This window comes from Mixophyes fleayi, chromosome 3 (genome assembly GCF_038048845.1).
Source record: "Mixophyes fleayi isolate aMixFle1 chromosome 3, aMixFle1.hap1, whole genome shotgun sequence".
Taxonomy (NCBI): Eukaryota; Metazoa; Chordata; class Amphibia; order Anura; family Limnodynastidae; genus Mixophyes; species Mixophyes fleayi.
The window spans coordinates 322,650,859-322,664,470 of NC_134404.1; the positions used below are offsets into that span (position 1 = coordinate 322,650,859).

A 13,612-nucleotide genomic window follows, 5' to 3' on the forward strand; every position below is an offset into this window, starting at 1 on the left:
GTCCGTCAGTGTCTCAAAGTCATTCCCTGTTTCATATCTCTGAATACAGTTGTATATCACTGTATTGATTGAATTGGCAAGTAGACGTATATAAGTTAGGGGTCATTTTGTAGATGAGAAATGGGGGTAACTTTACAATAAAAAAAAAATATAGTCTTACAAAATCGTTTCCTGCATTACCTTTTGGGGATCAGAGGTGCCTAGAAGGGTTAGGGGTGGGGGTATAAAATGCTTGGACCTCCATTGTGGGTCCTGTAATGATGGCTTTGGATGAGGCTCCGGTACCATCCGGCATCCACAGTCCCTCTCTGAGCCGGATGGGGGACAGTTACTGTGCAGTCAGGCAACTCCTAGGCTGTTCGCTCAGCACAGTTTTTTGTCTTTGCTGCGTGTAAACTGTTGTACCCCATGTACTACCCACAATGGTTTATCTGTCCATTCAGATTTCTAGTCCCCTATGAGATTTCTAGTCCCACTATGTGGCCCTCTGATCCTGTTTGTTGCGCTCACACTCCTGGGCACATGTTCATCTTGCTTTAGTTTACTTCCCACCTCTCTGTTCTGGAATTCACTTATATCTCTTTGCCCTGTGGATCTGTTTCTAGCGGAGTTGATGGTTTAACTGCACTTTGTTTATTATATTGCCCTGTATGCTGTGTTCTGTTTCGTCCTATGCTCTATGTAACCCTCTGCGGACCCTTTGGAGTATTAGAAAAAGATAATAATAATAATAATAATAATAATAATAATAATAATGAAGAGGTGGCCGCACCAGGGCTCATGATGTCTCTCAGCAGCACTTTTAGGAACAAGTTGTTGTGCCAACAATCATCACCAATATTTTAAAGCCCCGAAATGCACTTTGAAATAAAGCCTGCACCATATGTATGTCCTAGTGTCACAGATGAGATATCTGGCCCAGTGAGGATGTCCATGGCAGTACCAGACCTCTGGTCCTTCTTTATTGTTGTGCATGTGCCTGAAACATGAGGCTGTGACAGTTGTCTGCGGGCCTGCTGGGTGGCCTGGAGGCTGTGACAGTTGTCTGCGGGCCTGCTGGGTGGCCTGGAGGCTGTGGCAGTTGTTTGCGGCCACGTGTGTCAGCGCTTCTTGCGTGGACCACGACCGACATGGCGTGGCTTCGATGGCAGAACTTGTACATGTATTGTAGTGTGTAGAGAGATTCTTTGGTTCTTTTGATGTGGTAATTGATGGTGTCATTGTTTGTTCATTGTGCTCTGTTGTTGAGATTTCTACATGTAATATGTTGTATGGAGGGTTTGTTGAATTCTCTTGAGGAAGGAAGTAGTTTAGTCATTTCTGTTTGATTTGGGATGGCTGCCGTCGGGTTTCCCTCGTTAGCATTACATATTTTGAATGACTCAGCCTACTTGCTGTAATAGCAGCTGATTGAATGTTGTCAAATGATCGAGACAATTATTTATAGTACGAAATTTTGTTTTCTAATAAGTATATTACTTTACAATTTATGAATCAACATGAGCTGTCCCCTTTTGGAAACTGAATGTTATGATGTACTGAATATAATGTAATAAATTGTATCTTTAGTATGTAAGCTCTTATGAGCAGGGCACTCTTCTTTCCTGTATCTATGCCTATTCTTCTGCTCCAATGTCACTGTACTTGCTATGGTTGGAGTTATTGGAGACTTGGTTCTTCTCGTTTATTGTTCTGTACTGTTTTACCCTGTATGGTCCACTGTTTATATTCTGTACGGTGCTGCGGAAATCTTGTGGCGCCTTATAAATGAAGGATAATAATAACGTCATCTGTTACTAACTATCCCTCATATTATGTTTTCTCAGAGACTGAAATGTTATTGTGTCTATTTAAAAAAACAAAACAGGATCGACAAATTTGTTAAACAGGGTTTTGTCATTATAGAGGATCGCAGTGTTATACATATATATGTGTCTCTCTGTGCAATTAACTACTTGGTTTGGTGTTTTTGCAGGGAGCGAGGGTGCGTCATGCAATGTAACTGCGCAGATGGTCCTGGTTTGCTGCTGGCGGAGTATGAAGGAAGTCTCTCTGTTGTTGGGGTGGCTGTGCCAAAGTCTTCCCTTACAGACCCAGCCGGACTCTTCTCAAGGCCTGATTACCGTGGAACAGGTAAATTATATTTCCAATATATTGCAGAAAGGTCTCAAGTGTTCTTCAACAGTCAAATCTTATGGAAGATGTATCCTATGTCTTGTCACTCTCCCACGATGAAAGCAGATGGTCTCCTGCGTCTTGTCACTCTCCCATGAGGAGAGCGGAAAGTACCCTGCGTCTTGTCACTCTCCCTTGACGAGAGCGGAAAGTATCCTGCGTCTTGTCACTCTCCCATAATGAGAGCGGGAAGTATCCTGCGTCTTGTCACTCTCCCATGAGGAGAGCGGAAAGTATCCTGCGTCTTGTCACTCTCCCATGAGGAGAGCGGAAAGTATCCTGCGTCTTGTCACTCTCCCATGAGGAGAGCGGAATGTTACCTGCGTCTTGTCACTCTCCCATGAGGAGAGCGGAATGTTACCTGCGTCTTGTCACTCTCCCATGAGGAGAGCGGAATGTTACCTGCGTCTTGTCACTCTCCCATGATGAGAGCGGAATGTTACCTGCGTCTTGTCACTCTCCCATGATGAGAGCGGAATGTTACCTGCGTCTTGTCACTCTCCCATAATGAGAGCGGAATGTTACCTGCGTCTTGTCACTCTCCCATGAGGAGAGCGGAAAGTATCCTGCGTCTTGTCACTCTCCCATAATGAGAGCGGGAAGTATCCTGCGTCTCGTCACTCTCCCTTGATGAGAGCGGAATGTTATCTGCGTCTTGTCACTCTCCCTTGATGAGAGCGGAATGTTATCTGCGTCTTGTCACTCTCCCTTGATGAGAGCGGAATGTTATCTGCGTCTTGTCACTCTCCCTTGATGAGAGCGGAATGTCGCCTGCGTCTTGTCACTCTCCCTTGATGAGAGCGGAATGTTACCTGCGTCTTGTCACTCTCCCTTGATGAGAGCGGAATGTCGCCTGCGTCTTGTCACTCTCCCTTGATGAGAGCGGAATGTCGCCTGCGTCTTGTCACTCTCCCTTGACGAGAGCGGAATGTCGCCTGCGTCTTGTCACTCTCCCTTGACGAGAGCGGAATGTCGCCTGCGTCTTGTCACACTCCCATAATGAGAGCGGTTTTAGTCTTCAGCCTTCTGGGTTTCCAGCCTAAATTGTCCATTTCATTTTCAGCCCAGCCAGGGATTTATCGCTATTAAAGGTTTCTCCTATTCATTGGATTTAAAACCTGCTCCCAAGGCTTTGCTTAGATCGTTCCTTTATGAATTAGTCACATGATGAATATTTTACACAGACCAGGCACATATTTATAAAAGTCTCCGCTTGTCATTAATATATTTAAAAAAAAAAAAAAAATCAACTTTTTTTAATATTAATTGGTAGCTCTTAAAACTGACAGTGAGCAATGTTTTTTAAGAATTTCCATGTAATTCAGAGATTGTCACCTTGTGTTATAGCAGCAAGATTTCTTTGATTAAATTAGATGATGATCTAATATTAGCGAGTACAGTGTGGGTGTTATATGTTCATGTCTATGACTATTATAGACCACTGAGAGTGGGGACACACCAATAAACTCTCCTTCAGTTAAACTAGATATGTAATTGTGAGGGCTGGAAGGTTCCCTGTGATCTTATAAGCAGTTACTTCTCTTGTTATAAGGACATACAAGTGTGATAAGTATCAGACTCCTGGCAAAGCATTTACTTCTCCAATACTTTGAAGAGACTGTAAGTCATAAAATTACAGTTGAATTGGTAGTTTTGGCGTTGATGCCCGGCCAATAAGACAGTCAGGAGTTACAGGACTGAACAGAGCCTGGAGTCGTTTAATGGTTTTTACTGATTTTTGGGAAGAGGATCAGTTATATTTTTCCTGTAGAGCACATTAATTTATTAGAATATATATTTTGGGGACTGGCCTGTGGCCATCTGCTTTGGGTTGGTAACCTCTGAGGGATTAAGGGATGTGTGAGGCCTCTGATACTATTCTCATGGACTGCCATTGTCTTTAATTCTGGTGATGGAATACCTATTCTTCTTTTTACCGTAGTCATCTCTTATAGTCTTAAAGCCTTGCTTATCCGATCGGATCATGGAGGGCATGTATTTTTATTTCCCTCGATAGTATTACATATTTTGAATGACTTAACCTACTTGCTGTAATAGCAGGTGATTGAATGTTGTCAAATGATCTAGACAAATATTTACAGTACAAGAAATTGTTGTTTGTTTTCTAATAAGTATATTACTTTTCAATTTGTGAATCCACACGAGCTGTTCCCCTTTGGAAACTGAATGTTATGATGTACTGAATATAATGTAATCTCTGAATACAGTTGTACATCACTGTATTGATTGAATTGTCAAGTAGACGTATATAAGTTAGGGGTCCTTTTGTAGATGAGAAATGGGGGTAACTTTACAATAAAAAATAATGTAGTCTTACAAAATCGTTTCCTGCATTACCTTTTGGGGATCAGAGGTGCCTAGAAGGGTTAGGGGTGGGGGTATAAAATGCTTGGACCTCCATTGTGGGTCCTGTAATGATGGCTTTGGATGAGGCTCCGGTACCATCCGGCATCCACAGTCCCACTCTGAGCCGGATGGGGGACAGTTACTGTGCAGTCAGGCAACTCCTAGGCTGTTCGCTCAGCACAGTTTTTTGTTAAGGCTGTGTGTAAACTGTTGTACCCCATGTACTACTCACTATTATTTATCTCACCCTTCAGTTTTCTAGTCCTCTATGAGATTTCTAGTCCCACTATGTGGCCCTCTGATCCTGTTTGTTGCGCTCACACTCCTGGGCACATGTTCAGCTTGCTTTAGTTTACTTCCCACCTCTCTGTTCTGGAATTCACTTATATCTCTTTGCCCTGTGGATCTATTTTTAGCGGAGTTGATGGTTTAACTGCACTTTGTTTATTATATTGCCCTGTATGCTGTGTTCTGTTTCGTCCTATGCTCTATGTAACCCTCTGCAGACTCTTTGTAGTATTATAAAAAGAAAATAATAATAATAATAATGAAGAAGTGGCCGCACCAGGGCTCATGATTTCTCTCAGCAGCCCTTTTAGGAACAAGTTGTTGTGCCAACAATCATCACCAATATTTTAAAGCCCCGAAATGCACTTTGAAATAAAGCCTGCACCATATGTATGTCCTAGTGTCACAGATGAGATATCTGGCCCAGTGAGGATGTCCATGGCAGTACCAGTCCTCTTGTCTTTCTTTATTGTTGTGCATGTGCCTGAAACAAATGGCTGTGACAGTTGTTTGCGGCCCTGCTGGGTGGCCTGGAGGCTGTGACAGTTGTTTATGGCCTTGCTGGGTGGCCTGGAGGTTGTGGCGGCTGTTTACGGCCACGTTTGTCGGCACGTCTTGCATGGGCCATGTCCAGCATGGTGTGGCTTCCATGGCAGAACTTGTACATGTATTGTGGTGTGTAGGGAGATTCTTTGGTTCCTTTGATGTGGTGATTGATGGTGTAATTGTTTGTTCATTGTGCTCTGTTGTTGAGATTTCTACGTGTAATATGGTGTATGGATGGAATTGTTGAGTTCTGTTGAGGAAGGAAGTAGTTTAGTAATTTCTGTTTGATCTGGGGCGTCTGCCGTTGGGTTTTCCTCGTTAGCGTTACATATTTTGAATGACTCAACCTACTTGCTGTAGTAGCAGCTGATTGAATGTTGTCAAATGATCTAGACAAATATTTACAGTACAAGAAATTGTTGTTTGTTTTCTAATAAGTATATTACTTTTCAATTTGTGAATCTACATGAGCTGTGCTCTCCTTTTTGAGTCTGGCTGCATGTTGTATCCAGTGTCCTAATGACATATTTATGCGCTTCCAAGATCATAGCAATGGAAATATCTGAATTTGCTTTTATTGAAAAATCTGAGTATACTTTCTTTGACAGCATCCAAGGCCACAGAGTCTTGGCCCCGCCAGGCATTTAGGTACCAAACCAGTTCCTGAAGGAGTCCTTGGGAAACGAGCTCAAGTATGATAGGCCATGGTTGTAAAGGAGATAATTCTGCTAGAGAAGACCTGGCCTTGTGGGAGAAAAGCATGGGACATAAAAATGTAGTTTATTTTGCAGTGTGCATTATGTGGGGGACAAATCTATTATATTTCTATGTTGAATTCTTTGAATTGTGGATTCAATGTTTATTAGTGAAGTGATTGCTGATGTCGCTGCAGCATCCGGTAGGAGAGCGTTGATCTTCCTGCAGATGTAACAAGTACGGGTTCTAAACTAACATCTCTTCCTAGTACTATATAGACCCATAGGGGGGTGTTCAATTGTTGCTCCGGACCGCAAAAAAACGAGCGTGTTAAAACTATTACCGTTTATACGGTAAACTTGCGCGTAAAAACCGTTAATACGGTAGTTTACTTGCTGAATTTCATCTCGCAGCTCAGGGAGCTGCGAGATGAAATTCAGAGAGTAATTACCGTATAAACGGTAATAGTTTTAACGCGCTCGTTCTTCCAGGCGGCCGGCGCAACGATTGAATACCCCCCATAAAATGTTTTACAATTGTTTTTATTAATGCCTTTAATTAGAAAATTGTGCATATGTAATTTAAAGTGGTGCAAACATTAATAGAAAATCTAACCATAACTTGCCCGCCTCTGCGATCTTTCAACTCTCACTCTTGATAGAATGGAATAGGCTTTCAAACATACAGTAGATGCCTTTTGGCTATTCTGTGGGAGCGTTTGCTAAAATACACAAAAGGGTGATTTAAAGTCTAGGGGGTATGTTTACTAAACTGCGGGTTTGAAATAGTGGAGATGTTGCCTATAGCAACCAAGCAGATTCTAGCTGTCATTTTGTAGAGTGCACTAAATAAATGACAGCTAGAATCTGATTGGTTTCTATAGGCAACATCTCCAATTTTTCAAACCCGCAGTTTAGTAAATCTAGCCCATGGGCTCTGAGGATATGACAGCTATATGCACCTTCTGTTTACAGATGTCTCTTACATCTCTTTGCTGGTATGTTTCATGACTATGATTGTAGACAGTCATAGTCTCTGCTGAGGTGATGGCAAGGACCTACTTCAGTGCCCCAGGAGCTTCCAGCAAGGCTAGGGGAGTGTAAAGGGTGAGGAGGCTCAATAGCAGCCAGGGCAAATGCTGGAGGGGATGGGGGTGTAACTGGAGATTATGCCTGACAGAGAAACAGATGATGAGTAACAATGCTTGGAGTTCATTACTAGTGGGTAGTAGAAAACACAAGCACAGGTAGGCCTCATGGGCTCTTCACCTAGAAGAAACAAAACAGATCAGGAACATTTTGTTCAGTGGAGGACATTAACCCACAGAGCAGTTCTCTGCCCTCCCCCCCCCCCCCCCCCCCTCCCCTCCAAGGACTCGTGAGTGAGTGAACAGGTCCGAGCAACATCTGAGAGCAGAATGCTATAAGTTTTAATCCAATAACCTAGTTTTACTGACACTGTAAATCGTAGTTTTGCTATGGAGTTTTCAGTGAGAGTTGGAAACACTATAACCAAAATGTGTCACCGGAGCGGGACTGGGTATAAATACAAAGACATTTAAGTGTTGAATGTGCACTTTGAAGTCAGGAACATCTACAGAACACACTAGCGGTAAATAGAATCACCAAGGGGGTAACGGAGACTGGTAAATGGCAGCTTACAGTCCCCAAAGTAGATGACTGGCAAAAGTCCTAACAGCAACAAATCCAATGGAGTCCTCATGGCTGGTCTACCTTGACCAGAGCATCAACTCTTAGGTCAGTCTTTTCCAAAACAAACACCACTCTATACTCTCGGGGCTCCTTCTTATCCCCCAGTCTGGGTAACCTTGGGAACTGACAGCCTCCTTAGCCTGAGGTACTCTCTGATAGGATAAAACATGTCCTTGGCCAAACCTTCCCACCTCCCCCAGGTGATGTGAACTGGGTAACCACCTCCCACTGTTAGACCTCCTGGAAGTCTGCTGAGGGACAAAGTAGGACAATGGGCCAGTAACCGGGTTATGACATGATTACCACCAGTTGTGCTGCACATGAACCCATGAAGTGCATTTTACTGTCTGTGGGTAGAGAAATCTCACTGTTGTTACTAATCATCTACTTGGCATAATTTAACCCATAACTGGTCCTATAACACATAACATTGCTTGTAACACATCTCCCACCGGGGCAGTCAGAGTCCACACAGAGTTTATTAGAGGAGTACAATAGGGCACAATTGCAATTACCCCCGAGGCAACGGGCATCGGGTGGAACAACTGCCTCTAATTCCTGACACAACGCTTCCCTAACAGTAGCTAGGGGCAACTACTCTACTTTTCCTTTTTAGTAGGTTTGATACATCTACCCCCAGAGGTTGACAGAGAATCTCTCCTATCCCACTGAAGCTCTGTATCTAGCTGTGGGCCTTGTGGGTACCGGACAAGTGCGCAATTTACCTTTTATGAAATCTTTTATGGCTACAGTACATTGTTGTTTTTTGTTTTTTTTTGTTTTTTTTATTACCCCCTTCGTTAAATAAAGATTCACAATTTTCCTCCAATTGGCCCAAGGAGCAACACTTTGGTGGGATGGGCCATTTAGTCCTATACCCTAATTTACAGCATTAACTTATATTAATATTCTTTCACTTTAAGCTCATTTTGTAATATGTTTCCTTATACAACTCTTGATGTTTGTATAGAAACAACAATTACGTGGCTCTCAGGGGAATGTTTTAGTCTATGCACATAAATAATATAATAATAAAACACAGTGCAGGATTTTATCATGGGTTATCTCTTTATCCGAGAGTTGCAGAGGACAGTGATGTAAACACTACAGTGTATACCTAATTGCAAAAACCATTAACACAACACAAAATACCTATTGGCTCATGTAATTTTCCCAGCACCAACAATCAAAACATACCTATTAGCTATCTGAATCCAATATAAACATGTGGAACAAATACATGACATGAAGGTGCTTTTAGCATGCATCTATGAAGTCATTATGTACACAGAAAGCTTCCTCAGCACTGAAAGAAAAACAAGAACCTCTCTTTTATTTAGACCTTTGTTATGCATGATGCAACATTGAAAAAACAACCTGGAACAAAGTATTATAAAACTATATCAACTTGGCTGTGGGTTTTTAATGTAACAATACAGCAATTTGACTGATACCACCACTGTGCTGCTGGAGGACCCTGCTCGTTCCACTGTATAACCCACTCTGTGGTTTTCTACTTGCCTTCTTTTCCTATTTAATGAAAGAAAAAGACACCTATCTGTAATAACATATCAACACAAGTCACAAGCTATAATACAAACCTAAGAATAAAGCAGGAAGGAGCTTGGGGCCACAGATGACTGTTTGGAGCTCCAGGGCCGTCTGTTGCTCATGACTGATATAGATATAAAAGTGAGAGTGAATTTAGTCGGCATACAGATATTGGGGGGCCCCCACCTCCCATCTGCTTTGCACCCCATTCCTAGCACAGCATTTTGAGCTGTCAGCAGTACTATAAAGTGAGGCCACTTGTTTCGTGCAAGTCTATTCCTGGCAATAGGGTGGAGGGTAGAAGAGTTAATAAGCCAATTTACAATCACTGGGAAGCTGTAGCTTTTGTAACTGAACCCAGACCGTTCTTGATTTTTTTTTTTTTTCCCTTTGAGGGATTAAATTTGCAAGTATTTTACATAATTATTTGATGAAAGTTTCTCTGGGTGCATTTTTTCTGCATTGCATATACATTAGTAATGTTATGGATATGCACATTCCTAAGTCTTGAAAATGTTATATGTTGTACAGGACTGCAGGGATGACTATGTGGGACTGTATAGAGGGTTAGGGTACCTCTTGGTGATGCGTGACCTATCTCTTCTGTCACTTAATAATCCTGGTCATATCGGCATGAACAGAGGTCCGGAGTGCCCACTTCATACGTAGTACTAGTTAAATGACCAAATTGTACATTTTATACTTGTGTTTTCTGTGTATTTACCTGCCGGTCACTGCGTGCTAAGGACATTTAAACTCAAAGCTTGAGGTTTTATTCTGAAGCATGAAGATAAAATTCATTGCTCACTCTTACTCTGACTCAAGCAACGATAACCCACAGTATATAATATGCTATATTTTGAGCACTCACCATACAAAACAATAACAATAAAGGACCAGTAAACTTAAATTTTAAATTTTTAAATGCCCCCTTCCTAATGTCTCTGCCTGGCAGTGCAGGGCTTCAGTCAGAAGCTCTGCCAGGGAAGCATAGTTTCTCCAACTTGCAGACAGTTAAATGTTCAGTTGATAAGCAGTACGAGGTTGCACAACCCTCCAGCCCTCCTCGCTTCTAGTCTGTAGATCAGAAGAGGATAACAGAGTGAGACATTAACACCGCAAGACTCCAGCAATCTGAGAGAAGTCACATGCTTTACTGAATGATGCCGCTGTGATATCACTCATTCCACCACAGCATACAAATGCAAGCTTGCATGGATAATCAGCTGGACTTGGGATGGCAGAGTGCAGAAATAAGGTTTCTCCAGCAAGGCTTTAGACTCGAGCCTTGCATAGATAGGGTAGTAGGGGATACAGGTGACTTTTTTAGGAAAGGATTATTTTAAATTAAAATTTAGTTTGAGGTTTACTGGTCTTATTACAGTGCCCATGTGTACGAATCCACCAGGAAGCAGTGTAAACATAGTCTATAAGCCAATAACATGAGTTCTTGCTAAGTACTGCCTTAGTATTCTATTCTTTTACTGAAGTATAGAATATATTGTATGCCAGACAATTATGTATAAATACATCAGATAGTTTGGGTATATAATACAGTGTTTTTCAAATGTATTAACTCAAGTGTCCTGCCCATTGAGAGATTATAGCTGCAGAGTGACGTAATGGACCCGATTCATGTTCGGTGCAACTTGTACTCAACCACGTATCTCAAGATGCACCCAGATTTGAATCTGGGTGTAAGTACACTCTGCCTGCACGGTACTTGCTGAACGTAGATACAAGCACAAGCGTCTGTGCAATATGTGGTCACTCAGAATGCATCCACAGACCTATTTCACACAAGCTACAACATGTAGACTTACGTCAGAACGTGACGCAGGACAAAATGTGCAGATTTTAGAAGCCGTTTATGTTTTGATCTGGGATCAATTGTGGCTCCTTAGGACATTTTATAATACAAGCATATAGGCTTAATCTTGCCATCATATAGCTCCAGTAATACCTTCATGTAATATAATTTTGCCCCAGTTTTTCCATAAAGTAGCCGTAATCTTGGCCCATTTGACAGCTTAAGCACATGCTCATTGTAGTGTCCAATGTTGGGAAAACCCAAATCACCTAAATAGTTATGAGACTATGGCTAATGTCCATTAGAAGATAGGAAAAGACCAGTAGAGTTTAGAAATTTTGAAATAGATGTAGACATTGTATGTCTGTATATCCTGGTTTGTAACTGCTGCTCAACGAGATGTTCTTGCTGGTTGCAGATGAATGGGAACAGGCACAGCAAGAGGACGACTGTTCAATGCGCTAGTATTTAGCCGCAGGCATAAAGTAGATCACGGCAGTGAGTAGGAGAGTGCGCCCAGCAGCAGCTGCTGCTCATGGAGTGGTGAATACGTCCTACATTAGACTATAGCCATGTACATGCATGGATGGAACACGTGTGGAGAGTGGGGGCAGGAGCACGGAGGAGACACAAATGGCTTGGGGTGGCGAGGACCTGTTGTGAGAGCAAGGGCGGGAGAGGATTAGAGCAGGGATGACAGAAGCACTATGTGTTCTTTAGTATAAGGGTGTCCAAATCTTTTAAATATTTTAAAATGACATACTGATGGGGGATGTAAGTGTTTTCCATGCCGATCAATGGGTGAGTAACAGCCGCTAGGCCACGGGGCGTGCAGAGGAGGCATGGCCACGGGGCGTGCAGAGGAGGCATGGCCACGGGGCGTGTGCAGATGAGGCATGGCCACGGGGCGTGTGCAGATGAGGCATGGCCACGGGGCGTGCAGATGAGGCATGGCCACGGGGCGTGCAGATGAGGCATGGCCACGGGGCGTGCAGATGAGGCATGGCCACGGGGCGTGCAGATTGCTTTAATCACTTGTTTTCTCTTAGCCATGTAATGACTGACCTGAACAACGCTGTGTATTAAGGCTCGTGAGGTGTTTCTACACTTGTTAAATGCAATTAAAGGGATAACCATTGTGGTTTTATAGGATGATTTTTAGACAGATGTGAATACCCAGACAACAGAATGCCAGTGACCAACTAAATCACTTATTCTCAGCGTAGGCAGCCAATTCGGGATCCAAACTAATAGGCACGAGAACTCCTACAAAATGTGACGTCGCTCTGTGATGGCGACAGATGTACCGTGAATAAAATTGGAGAATTCCTGTCGCACAACAGTTGTCGCTCTTCTACTAACCTACATTAGGTCCGAGAGATTCTTATGATTTTTGTTCTTATGGTTTGATAGCTGGAGACACGTTCCCCTCCCCCCAGCCCCCTTTCATTTTTACTGAAACGACAGAAAAAGTCCAAGTCTTTATTTTTCTTGCAGCAAATTTTCATATTTGAAACCATGAAAGCTAGAACGCCATCTGGGACTGTTCAGCAGACATAAGCACAGTGTTTACAAGAAATTAGCTTACCACAAGCATTTCATTTGGAAATATCAAGGATTTATTAGTTTTCTGTTTTCAATTCTTGACCTTTCCTTTCCATCTGGTTTAAACAAACCCAAAGTTTTTTTTTTTTAGGGGGGAAACTTGGGAATATTGAACAAGAAAAGAAATTCCCACACTTTCGGTTTTAACTTCCTTCAAGTTGAACATTTTAATTTATTCCATTGAAGGTGTTGTGAGAATCTGCTTTTGTGAAAGCAGAAATCATGCTAATCTCATTTTGCGTGTAAATCTTGCATGTTCTTCACGTGTTTAGCAGCTGTGTGTTTTGCACTGAGCTGTGTCTGCTTCACAGGGCTAGTAGGACTAAGTTTGGCTTTGTTTATTGTCCATTAGTCTCTGGTCGTGATGATTTATGGAGTTATTTTGAAATTGCTCTACTATTTTGTAGGTTTGTGTGTCCAACTCGGCTCTGACTGGCCTATGTGGTCGGAAAATGTGGCTTTTTATACCTTTCATGAAGTTGAGCACGATTTTCTTGCTAGATCTGTAACACTGAAATTTAATGAGCGTTCTCTGGTGTCCTCTGATGTGTTGAACTTATGAGGTTTTTTTTACGTACACTGGACAAATACTGATATCTAGCTGAAGTCACTCTCAAATCCACACCATTTCTACAGTAGAATGAGACCGGCATGGTGGCACAGTGATTAGCATTGCTGCCTCACAGCGCTGGATTCAGGAGTACGATTGCATTCAAGATCCTATATGTGTGCGGTTTGTATGTTCCCCTCCATGCTTGTGTTTGCTTCCTCTGGTGCTCCGGCTTCCTCACTCCAGAAAACATACTGGTAGGTTAATTGGCTGCTGACTAAAATGGTCCCATATGTGTTTCTTAGGGAAATT

The 13,612-nt window shown here is 42.4% G+C and overlaps 1 protein-coding gene across 3 annotated transcripts in view; it reads left to right on the top strand.

The window, feature by feature from the left end:
• THADA (THADA armadillo repeat containing) overlaps positions 1 to 13,612 on the top strand; it is a 427,561-nt gene that overhangs the window by 49,942 nt on the left and 364,007 nt on the right. For all 3 annotated transcript variants that reach the window (XM_075204153.1, XM_075204151.1, XM_075204150.1), the window contains exon 21: positions 1,976 to 2,133. In XM_075204153.1, the coding sequence (XP_075060254.1) occupies positions 1,976 to 2,133 (158 nt within the window). The remainder of the gene's footprint in view (positions 1 to 1,975; positions 2,134 to 13,612) is intronic.